The sequence below is a fragment of the Mizuhopecten yessoensis genome, unplaced genomic scaffold (genome assembly GCF_002113885.1).
Source record: "Mizuhopecten yessoensis strain PY_sf001 unplaced genomic scaffold, ASM211388v2 scaffold10185, whole genome shotgun sequence".
Classification (NCBI taxonomy): Eukaryota; Metazoa; Mollusca; class Bivalvia; order Pectinida; family Pectinidae; genus Mizuhopecten; species Mizuhopecten yessoensis.
The window spans coordinates 374,248-388,189 of NW_018408421.1; the positions used below are offsets into that span (position 1 = coordinate 374,248).

General features: G+C 34.2%; 1 protein-coding gene across 1 annotated transcript in view; it reads left to right on the forward strand.

The window, feature by feature from the left end:
- Nucleotides 1–10,399, forward strand: part of LOC110459683 (Niemann-Pick C1 protein-like) — a 31,747-nt gene extending 21,348 nt beyond the window's left edge. The window contains exons 19-22 of the mRNA XM_021512052.1: nt 207–438; nt 1,038–1,151; nt 2,215–2,377; nt 5,171–10,399. Coding sequence (XP_021367727.1) covers nt 207–438; nt 1,038–1,151; nt 2,215–2,377; nt 5,171–5,310 — 649 coding nt within the window. The 3' untranslated portion in view covers nt 5,311–10,399. The remainder of the gene's footprint in view (nt 1–206; nt 439–1,037; nt 1,152–2,214; nt 2,378–5,170) is intronic.
- Nucleotides 10,400–13,942: the final 3,543 nt, after the last annotated feature.

Here is a 13,942-nt window from a genome sequence, read left to right on the forward strand (position 1 = left end):
TATTTAACCTGAGAAAAACCAGCAACAGTGGTTTGAGAAGAAAAATGCAATTGGATGGCCGTTGACAAGCTATGGTACTAGCTATGGGAAAATGTGATTATTTCAAATTACTCTAGTGAAAATTGAAGCTTCTGCTTTTACTAAAAAGAATGCAAAGATGCTTTTATCTTTGTTTTTGCAGTATACGTTTGACTTTGTTTTTGCAGTATTTTCTACGTATTCTACGAGCAGTACCTGACGATGTGGAAGACCACTATCACCAACCTTTCCTTGTGTGTCATCGCCATATTTATAGTGGCGTTCGTCCTCCTCGGGTTTGACTTTTTCTCCGCTCTTATGATTGTAATAACAATCACGATGATCATCATCGACATGTTTGGCTTCATGTACCTATGGGACATCTCCCTCAACGCTCTGTCACTCGTCAACCTGGTCATGGTGCGTCACATTTCATAATTGTAATAACTGTATAACGGGAAATGTTGGCCTTCCCCAGAATGCTCCATATTGGCCTAGTGTTACCTTTACCTTCACATTTAATTCATATGCATATTATGTTATGTAATTATAAACTGGCCCCTGTAATTATAAATTGGCCCCTGTAATTATAAACTGGCCCCTGTAATTATGAATTGGCCCCTGTAATTATAAATTGGCCCTCGTTACTTATTGCAAAAACATGTTTACAACAGATAACTTCTGCCCATTTACAAAACTAATGACATTTAATATTTGTTCACATGCTATTGTACATGATTATTTCACTTAAAAACCGAAATTAACACTGGGCTTGTGTGGGTTTTACTGTCAATGGTGAATATTTTAGGGGAAATTTTCTTGTCATTACTAAAAAAAGTGACTTTGTCAAATTCTTTTATCCACTCAAAGTCAGAATTTTGTTCAAATCGGGCGGAAATGACTCTCTTGAAAATTGAATTGATCACTTTCAGTTAAATTCTTAACTTGAAACAAAATACCATTTTAATAAACCAAGTTGTTTTCATAATGCTTGATTATTATAATTTTGTTATTTACAGGCTATAGGAATTTCTGTGGAGTTTTGTGCACACATCACTCGTGCCTTTGCTGTCAGTCTTCTCCCCACGCGAGTTGAAAGAGCGAGGGATGCACTGGCAAACATGGGAAGCTCTGTAAGTGCTCAACTGCATTGCATATTTCTTCACGGAAGAAAGGGCCACATATTCAAAAGATATTGCCCTAGAAATGTCTACTCCTAGAACTTCTATATTTCAGATATTTGTTTCAAGATATTTATCATAATTATCAACAATTTTCATCCCAAAAAATTAATATTTATTTAATGACGACTAACAGTAATTAAATATCAGAAATACTTGACCATTTGTTAGCACCGACCTTGACTGCATCTTTTGACCTTGAAGAGTTGCTAGCCACTTGTAAGCACCGACCTTGACTGCATCTTTTGACCTTGAAGAGTTGCTGGTCACTTGTTAGCACCGACCTTGACTGCATATTTTGACCTTGAAGACTTGCTGGCCACATGTTAGCACCAACCTTGACTGCATCTTTTCACCTTGAAGACTTGCTGGCCACTTGTTAGCACCAACCTTGACTGCATATCTTGACCTTGAAGACTTGCTGGCCACTTGCTAGCACCAACCTTGACTGCATATTTTGACCTTGAAGAATTGCTTGCCTTTTGTTAGCACCGACCTTGACTGCATATTTTGACCTTGAAGAATTGCTTGCCTTTTGTTAGCACCGACCTTGACTGCATATTTTGACCTTGAAGAATTGCTGGCCATTTGTTAGCACCGACCTTGACTGCATCTTTTGACCTTGAAGACTTGCTGGCCACTTGTTAGCACCAACCTTGACTGCATATTTTGACCTTGAAGAGTTGCTGGCCACTTGTTAGCACCAACCTTGACTGCATCTTTTGACCTTGAAAAGTTGCTGGCCACTTGTTAGCACCCACCTTGATTGCATCTTTTGACCTTGAAGAGTTGCTGGCCACTTATTAGCACCGACCTTGACTGCATCTTTTGACCTTGAAGAGTTGCTGGCCACTTGTTAGCACCGACCTTGACTGCATATTTTGACCTTAAAGAGTTGTTGACATTGATTTAATGATTTATAACTGATGTTGACCTTAGCCCCCTGTAGAAGCTGACTTGACCATGTGTTGACCTCTACTGCCTATAATTTGATATTTCCCTTATCCTTCTACAGGTGTTGAGTGGAATTACACTGACCAAGCTGGGAGGCATCATCGTTATGGCATTCTCCAAGTCTCAGCTCTTCCAAGTTTTCTACTTCAGGATGTATATGGGAATGGTGATCTTTGGTGCAAGTCATGGCCTTATATTCTTACCTGTACTCCTTAGTTATATAGGTAAGTACTTAACATGATGCTAGACCTCAGGTAAAAGAAATACCTGTGTTTTATCTGTCTGCAGTTAAGGTAAGATTTTACAATGTTGGTGGTGATGATTGGTTCCCTAAAGATTTTCTAGTCATTAAGTTTAAAAAAACATATTTAAATATGTTATTTGATAGCCTAAGAAATATATTCATATATGTTTGTATGGAAATTCAATATTATTAAAAACCTGCATTATAAATAATTAGGGGACCATTAATTAAATTCTTGTGTAAAACAAGTTGTTATACTGTAATAGAATAATATAGAGTTGATACAACTTTTTGTAAGTGTTGAACATTTGTATTCCCTTTGGTAATTAGAGTGAGATTTGTCACAGAAACTTAGAATGAAAATATGCAGGGAACCGTTAATCATCTTTAACTGTCTTTCTAGGTGTTAGTCTACATGTTGCATGAGCGTATGGCTTATTGAAAAGGAAATTCATACTAACAAAATATTCAGATATTTCTGTTTCTTTTCATTGTCCATCTCTTTGCTGACCAACTGAAAAATAAGGAAACATTCTAACAGTAACAAATTACTTGTGTAACACAATTATGAGATGAATTATGAATGGTATTTAAGTTCTCTAAAAGGACTGATAATATTTGGTTAATTTTGTATCAGTGAAGTGAAGTGAGAAAGTCATCTCGAGAAGTTTGATAATTTTTGTATTCTTCAGTTTTCATTTTAAATGTTTTGCAATTATTATTTTGATGTAAACAGTTTCTGGCATAGGATGGACAATGACACTGGTTGACATTTGAAAACTATCAATGTTTGACTTGGAAAAGTTTGCAATGCATGGCATGATTTTGTAGTATCTATGAACATTTAAGTATTTCCTGTTCCAATTTTTAGTTAAAACTCTGTTCATGTTGTTTTTTACCCAAGTTCTGTCCAGAATTTTTGCTGACATGAAACTTTACATAAGTTCACGAAAATCTTCAATCACACATATACCGGGGTAATGGAAATTCTAGATACAACAGATTAGATGGTTTTATGTCGACCTTCTGTTATTATACTGTATTGATTCATTAATCACCTGGACAGTATCTCCACACAGTATATCTGTATAGATGAGTGAGTAAGTAAGGGGGGGGAGGGGGGGGGGCACTTTGGTCAGTAAATATTTTTTCATATTCGGAAATTTGGTTAATTTTGTTTTTGAGAACTTAGATTAAAAACCAGTGAAATACAACTGATTTTCGGTATGAGCCTGTAATGATTTTGAAAAATAAAAAGTCCTTATTTTAAATATATCTTTTAATGAGTCTTGAGTATACTGGTAGCATTTTAATATCCATGCATGTTTCCTCTTTCTGATTTTGTTTTGATTTGTTTATTTACCTGTTTATAATCTTGTTTATTTACCTATTTATAATTTGTTTATTTACCTGTTTATAATGAGGTTTTTTACCTGTTTATAATTTGTTAACCTACCTGTGTATAACAGTATAATTTTATTGTTTTTACCTGTGTATATTAGCCTGTTTCACCTTATATTTAACACCTATCACTAATTCACTAACATATAATTTTTATTACACAGTATATTTCGTTTCACTTTAACCCAAATCACTAACATCAATAATGCAAATTCAATACACCCACCTTTGTTTTCACCTTATTTTGCATAATTTTGGCCGGACTAACATTTTCAAGACTGCATGAAATTTTAACTGCATGAAAAATTTTGCCATGATTAGTGCAGGGGAACTGATGAAGTCTGAGATTTTTATGTAGAAGTACACTTACGTGTTTTGCCTTATTTTTCTTATAGAGTCTGGTGTCTGTAAATTCTGGTGTCAGTAAAGCAGAGTTTGACTGAACTACATTAAAACATCAAGCTCAAAAACTCAGTATAAAATCAGCTTTTTAACTCATTTTTTTCACATGCTCTTTTTGCATTTTCTCAAGTTAAAAAAAATCATTGTTGATACGAAATCCAGAAATGCTACTATGTAAGCTATTGAACGGCCGAGACAATTTTGGTTCATTTTCAATCAAAGAGATCAGTTTTTGCATAACCTTGTACAAATGTTTCTGCTTTTGCCTTTACCAAGTATAATTTTAGTTCTTTGGGTCAATATTTTTTTATTTTTTTTTAAATGAAAATAATCTGAATATTTAGTTTTGTTCATTAGATGATATTTGAATAGATATAAAAAGTGTTAATTATATACTTGTATATCTTGGTATTTGTTAATATTCTAAATTTTCTAGGTAAATGAAGAGATGCAAAATAAATCTGAAATTTAAGTGTAGTAATGAGAGAACTCCCAGATTTCTTTTCCTGAATTTTTTTAGGAACAAAGATTTGTTACAATTTTTTTATTCTCAATCTGATGCGAAATTTTGAAGAATACATAAAAATTTCAGACTGCATGGTTCATAAGAAACTGCTGCTATTTTTTCTCTCTTTTACTCCAACAAGACATAGCTTGCCGTTGTTTATTTTTAAAGAGAACATACTATTTTGGCATACACGATTGCCCAACTCAAGGTCAAGGTCATTCAGGCTTATCACAGGGTTTCGGCTAATTGATTTGAGATAAATTAATTACAAGTCGTAATTTTTTCCACTGTGTTCTATTTCACAGGTCCACCATTGAATAAGGCCAAACTTTACAAAAGCCAGAATTCAAATCGGGCTGCGACAACCCTTGAGAAGTATGATCGCTTTGACACTGTTGGGCAAATCAAAACTAGGTTATGAGGTTCAATGTTAACGGTGTTTAATTGATTTTCATTCCACAGGGCCACCATTGAATAAAGCTAAGCTGTACAAACAGCAGCATGCCAAAAACACCTTGGACCACATCCAGGAAAATGATACAGCAGGCCTGACTGACAACGATGAATTTAACGACAACCCACCAGATTACCAAACACTGTAGTTATGGCAACATAACAAAAACAAAGTCATGTGATAATGAATAGACACGCTCTGTCATAAAACAACAACTTGTGTTACTCTGGTAATTCAATGTAATGTATTGCATTGATGTTAAGGTTATATGCTACTTTATAATAGATGTGATTTTGTGATAGAGTCACCTCCCTTATTTTAGATCAAGGATTCTGGAAAGAAATTAATTTTGAATACCACTAGTCAATTTGGGTAGAATTTCCAAATTTCACTGACCTAATAATATTCAACAAGATAAAAAAAATATCAAATTTTGACGAGCTGTTTTTAGAACCACTAGCCCAGCTGGAGATTCTGCTGATCTCAGACTATTGGGCTACCCTTATTGTCAGACCCTGTAAATATTAAAAAATAGTGTCTGGTAATTTAGACTGATCAGTGAATGCATTCCTGTGTAACTTTCCAATACTTGATAACCAATTTTTATCTACCATTTGTACAAAATTTCTAAAAAGTTGCAAGAACTACTTCAGAAATTATACATCACACAAAGGTAGCATACACCCTTAACTGGCATATTTGAGTGCCGACTCACTTACTCCAATATGTCTTCTACATAGTTTGCTTTTGATCCCAGAGATTTCACGCCGTCGGAGTTTGACTATTTCATGTTCCTGTGTAATATTTTGCGACCAATTAATCATTATCATCAAGTAAACATGTGTTGTGTGTTGATGTATTCCTTGCCGAATGTGATTTGAAACACTTGTTGATCCTCATTAAATCAGCCACAGCTGTCCAGTTGTCCTGTTTTATCAAGCCAGTGCTTTGCAGAACAGCTATACAAAATTGTCCTATTCATCCAGGCATTTCACCATCCTGTCTCTTGGAATGAAGCTCCACTTCATGTAGCGCTCAAACTGAATATACCTGTGTCAATTTCTTCCGAATTTGTTAATGATCAGGTGGTGTGTGTCTATAGTGATGTTACAGTATTTGATATTTTTTAACAATGAAATCAAGAGTGGAATACTAAGTCACTCATTCAAATCTGAAGACACATTTGAACTCGTCTAATTCAAATGTTGGAAAGGTTCATTATGTAATTTCAGGGGTGAATGAGTTAAATATATATACAAGTATAAAATAACGTGTCTCTAAATTGATCTGTTCAGGAATTTTGGGTGCTATGTTTCTCTATAAAATACATTTTCATTTGAATGGTTTAAATTGATCTTTAAAAAGGAGGCAAATTGACATGATATGAAGCAGTCATCAACTCACATCAAGCAGTCATTTCATTAATTTCTCTATCAAATATAATCTGGCCATTATTTATAAAAAAAACAAAATCATCTCATAATTTTTGATATACATGTATATACCAGGTAGAACAAAGTTCCTAAAAGTGCTATTGATGTATGTTCAGGATAGATTATAATATATGAATTGATAGTTTGTAAGAACTTTCCGATACAAAAATGTTCGTAACAATTCTTGAAAGAAATATACATTGCAGTTAAAAAAACTGTATTTCATTATTTTGATTTATTTCGCTGTTGAAAATGTAATAAATACCCAATTTCAAGGGAATTCACGTTCTAATTCAGCTTTTGCCTTGGTGTTAACTCATTCACCCCTGGAGATGTATTTGAACATTTCCAGTTCAAATGTTGGAATAGTTCATTATGAAATTTCAGGGGTGAATGAGTGAAAAGGCTTATATATCAATTAGTTAAAAGTTTTGTTGTATTTCTGCTAAAAAACCTGAACAAACTGTGTGCCTGTTAATGAGAGCTATTAACAAATTATTATTGCCATATATGCCTTGTAATTAATTAACTCAGTCACCCCTGAAGACACATTTGAACTCTTCCAATTCAATGGTTGGAATAGTTCATTATGAAATTTTAGGGGTGAATCAGTTAACTGTAGCTGTTGATGTTTGTATCCCATGTACCATAATCATGTCATCAATATTCATAATCGTTATGACTTCAGGTGTATCATCCAATGTTTTATTGTTATATTAATATTTGACTGTGTTTTCACTACAATGAGATTATATATATAATATATTTACATCCACATTTTTAATTTCATGTCAATATATGCATATTCAAGATTGTTTTGTATTACTGAATGACCTGTGAGTTTGTTGAACATCTAAATGACATACAGTGTTTCCTGAATTATAATGAAGAAAATTAAATAATAATATTTTGCATGATTTGCAAAATATTGTTGACATTTCAATTTTTTCCATAAAACATTTTCCATTGTTAATGTTATCCTTACTCTAGTATGTAGGGTACGTTTCCTTAGTTGACGAGCATAACTACCGTTATATCTAGTACACTGATTTCGTAAGCATATAATTATTGATAATTTTTTTATGTAAGGTTGATTCTTAGGAATGAACAAAAGTATGTAGAATAATGAAATCTGATAGGGCATGCTTACAAGGCATTCTTAAGGATTTAATCCTCGTATGTCACCAGAAGTTTTATAGGGCATGCTTTCAGAGCATTATCACCAGGTTTTGTGAGGAAACTACTAAGTTTTGCACACATCCTGTGTTGTTGCTTTACACATCAGTAGATCCATTAACAGGCGGCTTGCTCTCGGGCACCTGATCAAAGCTCTTGAATGCTAACAGGTGAACTTGAAAAGATAGAAAATAACAGATTCACCTCTGTTGTTGCATGTTACTCCTGAATGGAATGGTCAGAGAAATGGAAAACAGCTGAGATACAAAGAACATGAAATCAATGTTGGCCTACTTGTACGTTCATTTTTTTATTTATTTTTTCAGATCTTAAATTATCATCTGCCCTTGGTTTCATTTTTGAGTATTTATATATACACGATCTTTTCATATTTAATGTATATCTAACCAGCCAGAAAAGAAACAGGTGATGTATTTATATCAAAATGAAATTTTTCAGACAACTAACACAACTTCAAAAGCCATTTTTTGGCAGTGTTGTCATTTTCCCTTCAGCGTGCTGACCTATGACTACCTGTTAGTCATAGACAGAAAATGTCAATTTTATTTGACATAATTGTCTGTTGATCTCAGTTAGCGCAACAAATAACATTAGAAAATTGGCCAGTTTCATTTGGATGAACAGGAATTCATATTTAACATTAAAACTTAAATTCCTATTAACATCTCCATTGTTATACATTGTGCTGCCAAATCTCTTTATAAGTTCAAATTGTCCCAAATGATTACAGAATATCAATTTTATTTATTGTAAAGAATTTCTGCAAATCTCTTTATTTTTGGCAGGCACTAAACCAAAAATAGAAGGTTCTACAATGCAAAAATTATATTGTGAATATGAGTCCTATATGGTATAAAAATTCCAATTGTGGGTATGCAAATGATATACTCTTTGCAGGCTTTTCAATCAGAGACTTATTTATGCTGTCACTTTCTCATGATATGTTAGTAATTAGATTGAGGATCTAAGAGTCTTTGTCCTCTGTGTGAACAAGATTCTCCATCCTCTGGGTGAACAAGACTCTTTGCCCTCTGGGTGAACAAGAGTCTTTGCCCTCTTTGAGAACAAAACCTTGTCCTCTGGGTGAACAAGACCATTTGTCCCCTGGGTGAACAAAACGTTTTGTCCTCTGGGTGAACAAGACCATTTGTCCCCTGGGTGAACAAGACCTTTTATCCCCTGGGTGAACAAGACCATTTGTCCTCTGGGATACATTTTCTGTGAAGGGTAAAGGTGGTGCAATATCTGGAGAAAATGCCTAAATGATTTTTTATCACAAAGTCGCCATGTTGTTCAGGAGATTACACTTTAATATAACCTACTGCATCATCTTAAAATTATGTCCCATATTTCTAAATGATTTTATGATGTCAAATTGAAGACAATTGGATACAGAGCCAAAATGACAAAATTTAGATTCAAACAATGAAATGGAAAACCATTTTATTTTTGTTTTGCCTCATTCTTGACCGTGTGATAAAAAAAGTATTGCATTTGTTTCCATGTTATAAAATGAGAGGTGATCTTAAATGAAAAATTCTCACACTTGTTTAATAAATCGCATATGAAACAGGACCTTGTATGAACTAATATATGTCTAAGGAATGCAGTCTTGTTATACTATTTATGGTCTAAAATGAGCAGGATACTTGTATACCCTGTGCTATATATGTTGTGTAATTTTTATAATTGCATATTTGTTCAACATTGACTGGAAGTTTGATTTATCTACTTTATTATAATATTGTTAAATGTGACCTTTGTCTATATTGATAATGCTTAATGTAGATTGTCAGTTTACACAAAAATCATCAGAACACTCTGGTGCTGAAGTGCTATTTACATAATTACAGGTGAAATATTTGTTAATAAGTAATTTATGAAAATGATCTTATAATGGTAGACCTGCCTTTTATAGTTTGTTCAAATATTGAAGATTTTAAGTTTTTCTTTCAGTTGTGCTCTTGTCCCTACACATACTTCCTGATATGCGTGTTCCCGGGGAGTACACTGTAAATTATTACAGGTGTTTGTAGTTAATCACAAACAGACATTTAGTGCTTATTTGATAATTATTTTAATTTACCAATTTAAATTGTCATAATTATTACTGACTTTATTACATTTCCATGGGCTATTGTTGTGGGCAGTGTTTGGTGCTGTACGCTCCTGGTTCCATCTTTAATGGAAGGAGATAGTTCAATTTATTATGTTTAAGGCCAAACAAATAATATGCATGTTTCATGAAATATGACTGAAAAAAGGGAAGGTTGGTAGGGATTTTTTTTTTTGAGGGTTGGGGGAATAATTTAAGAAATTACAAAAATCATCAATCATAGTTATTTAGACCAATTGTATTTCTTGTTCATTATATTTTTAGGTCTTTTAAATAATAATATTGGATTTAAATTTGGTTTTAATACCTGCCTATGAATAAAGAGATGTCATAAAGATGTTTACGGTTTTTAGTGTGTTCAAATGGGGGGGGTTTCAGTGCAATCTATACCTATTCTATGGTGAAATCATGGCAGTTGTCAATTAAGTCTGTAATGGTGTGAATGAGACAATAATGGATGAAATAAAAATGAATAAATAATTCAAATGAAAGGAATGTGTTAATTATTCTTTATAAGGATCCCTGTCCCACTACACAATGTTTTTCCTATATAAGTATCTTCCCCTTAGCTTCTGTGTTTTTTTATTTACTTGATATTCAACTTTGTGTTGAACATTTCATGTGCCCACGATTGGTTAGTGAATGCATCCCTTCACGCATTTGGGTATTCCTTAATTAGCTCTGTGATCCAACAATATGACTGACAGCCTTCACTCTCTTCATGCAAGCGCTATATATAAGAAGCTTCTTTTAATATTGTCTAGTGATTGAACCATTACTTGTAACCAAAGACTTTCAACTAATGCTAGTGGACACTATCTCTTAACGTCAAACTTATTGTCAATGGTTTCTTTTCTATAAGCTGGTTTCGGGACGATACTAGCATAAATCTACATGTATAACAACCAGATGCATCTTGCACACAGGGGAGGCCGTCCTTAAATGACCTTAGCTGTTAATAGGACGTTAAACAAAATCAAACAAACAAACAAACAAATTGTTTAACTTACAACATGGACAGCTTACTTCCATGCTATTAGAATGGGCAGGACAATTTCGACTATTTGATTGTGAACTTTTCCTTTCTTTATTGTAGTATCCCTACTTCCCCTATATAAGGTGCTTATATGTCACAGTGGATTCAGTATTCTTCATCTACATCGTTCACTGATCTGTTGACCATTATACAGTGTTGCACAGCGTTTCATCAGACTTAAATATATATATTTAAAGAAGAAGGACGGAAAATAGTGTATGTGTATATAATGTGTGTGTTTCTTCGTCTGCATAAGCCAACAGATCTGCCAGTCTGGCTACCGTAGCGGTCCCTGGGGACAAGCCCGAACCGGCATACATGTAGCTCTTACCATTGGCCGAATGAAAAACCAGCCTCATTGATGGGAAGAAGCTATGCCTAAAAGAGTTTTTAGAGGAGGTGAGACAGCCATATTCAAAGGAGTGATTTCGTCGGGTGGAAGATGTAGAGGCTTTCAGGTAGTCCTTGGCTCAGATGTCTAATAAATCATAGGCAATTTTGTACATGGTTGTAAGCTGAATCTTGAGGCGTCTTGATTTCAGTGAAGGATTGTATCATGTCGAATACACTGCTGGTGTTACAGTATCTGTTTTGTGGTGTAACGAGCTGCTCCCCTTTGAACTATTTCCTGCTGGTCAATCTAGTTCTTGGTGTGGGGGCTCCATACAGCTGAACAGTACTCCAGGTTGGGGCGAACAAGTGTGTCATATGCATGGGCCTTGGCCTTGGTGTCTTCATTGGAAATCTTCAGATTCCTTCTGAGGAATCCAAGCATGCTGTTTGCCTTCTTACATACTATATCAGTATGATGTTTCCATGTGAGGTCTGCTGAGAGATCCACCCCAGATACTTGCGGGTACTGGTATCTTCTAGGAAGTGACCTTTGAGGTGGTACTGGGCTTTTGTGATCTTCCTGTTCTTTCTGACCCTCAGAACAGTACACTTGTCTGGATGTAACTCCATTTCCCACTTGTTTTCCCAGTCAGTCAGCTCTGCTAGGTCTTGTTGCAGTATGTAGCTGTCTTCTCTTCCTCCTATAACCCTGTAAAAAATGCAGTCATCTGCAAATAGTCTGACCTTATATGTGACGTTGTTAGGAAGGTCCTTTATGAATAGGAGGAAAAGGAGAGGTCCGAGACTGGTCACTATTCAAGAGCTTCCTCCATATATCATGATTTCCGTGATAGATGCGTTTCCAAAGATGCGGGTTGAGGAAGACTAAGAACAAGTGTATGGTCACCATCAGGATCTCATGGGGATATGAATGTCATTGTTTTTATATTATGCTCAATGGTGTCTTGTGGTTTTGTTCACAGGGACCTGATAATTTGTTACAGCTATATTTGGACCTAAAATAAGGTGTTCAGAGTAATTTTACATGTTTTAGGGGTTTAGAATGACTTTCGGTAACAAAACATGTAAATTCAGTAATTTCTATCAAAATGAATATAAATACACTAAAGGAAGTATAAGGACCACCTCTTTCTAATTCTTTCTTTCTTACATTCCACTCAGTGTGTTATAGATTTTCCTTTTATCATAACTTGATACGTGTTTGCTAGTCCTTTATCCGACTTTGATTTATTCAGTTAAAACTCTGGTATATATTCAATATTTATATTTAAAATGTGATGGTCGTCGCCCAGAAGTTTTTCTGTGAGATTTTGAAGGTTTAAAAACATATTTAGTGGTCGTTATTTGGGAAGTTTACAGAGGTCCACTATCGAGATGAAAACTGTATAAGAACGCCGAATTCACATATATTCAATTAATTGTACTAATCTTCAAATAATTTAAGATAGGTAAAATTAATTGAAGAAAGGTTCAATTCAATTGAGGATAGGTACACTTAATTGAAGATAGGTTCAATTCAATTGTACTCATTAAATAATTAACATGTTAATGAATTGAACCTTTTAATTTACAAATACAACATATTCTCAATTGAATTTGTAACAGCTATATTTGGACCCAAACTAAGGTGTCCAGAATTTTAGATGTTTTAGGGGTTTAGATCGACTTTCGGTAAAAATTAAAACATATTTAGTGGTCTCTAACTGAATTGAACTTATTTTTAATTAGATTGGACATATCTTCAATTGAATTGTACCTTTCTTTAATCAAAATGGGACCTATCTTAAATTGAATTGTAATTATCAATTATTTGAGGATAAGTACAATTAATTGAATATATGTTAATTTGGCGTTCCATAGAACCAGAGTATATATATACGTCTCTCATAGAACTGAAGCCCTACGTACATAGTGCATTTTAATTTTGTTAGGAAGCATCATCTAACATCAGCAGGATGATGCGAGGGCACACATTGCAAGAGTTTCTAGTAACACGTAACATCGTCCCTCTATTATAGCGGCATCGATATAGCCCCGACTTGAACTTAATAGGAGACTTCGGAATCGCCCTAAACAAAGGTGTTCAACGTTTTAGCCAATTTAGGGGTTTAGATCGACTTTCGGTTAAAATGCCACCCCAATGATATATATATATATAATCAATGGGGTGGCATTTTTACCGAAAGTCGATCTAAACCCCGAGTAAAACATCTAAAATTCTCAGAACACCTTACTTTAGGTCAAAATATAGCTGTTCCAAATTATCAGGTCTCTGTGGCCATAACCATCCAAATAAGCGTGCACACCTTAGCGAATGTACTTGTCGAGGGATGGACCATTTGAAGTAATGTACGATAGCTGTTCAAGAAGGACACATGGTGTTGGGTAACATTTTCACAATTATGCCGCCATTTTAACTTTGAGTAACATCGACTGGATACTCTTATAGTTATGAAAGAATAACACATTAAAAATATCTAAAGATAAGTGTAGGCGGTTAGATCAATTAATAGTCGAATTTAAGTATTACATCTAAACTTTAGACATATGCTGCTCAAAAACATTATTTTATTGACCTTTAAATTTGAAGTTTCATTTCTTTCATCGTTTCATATGGTGATTAAACATTTCCGTTAAAATAGAT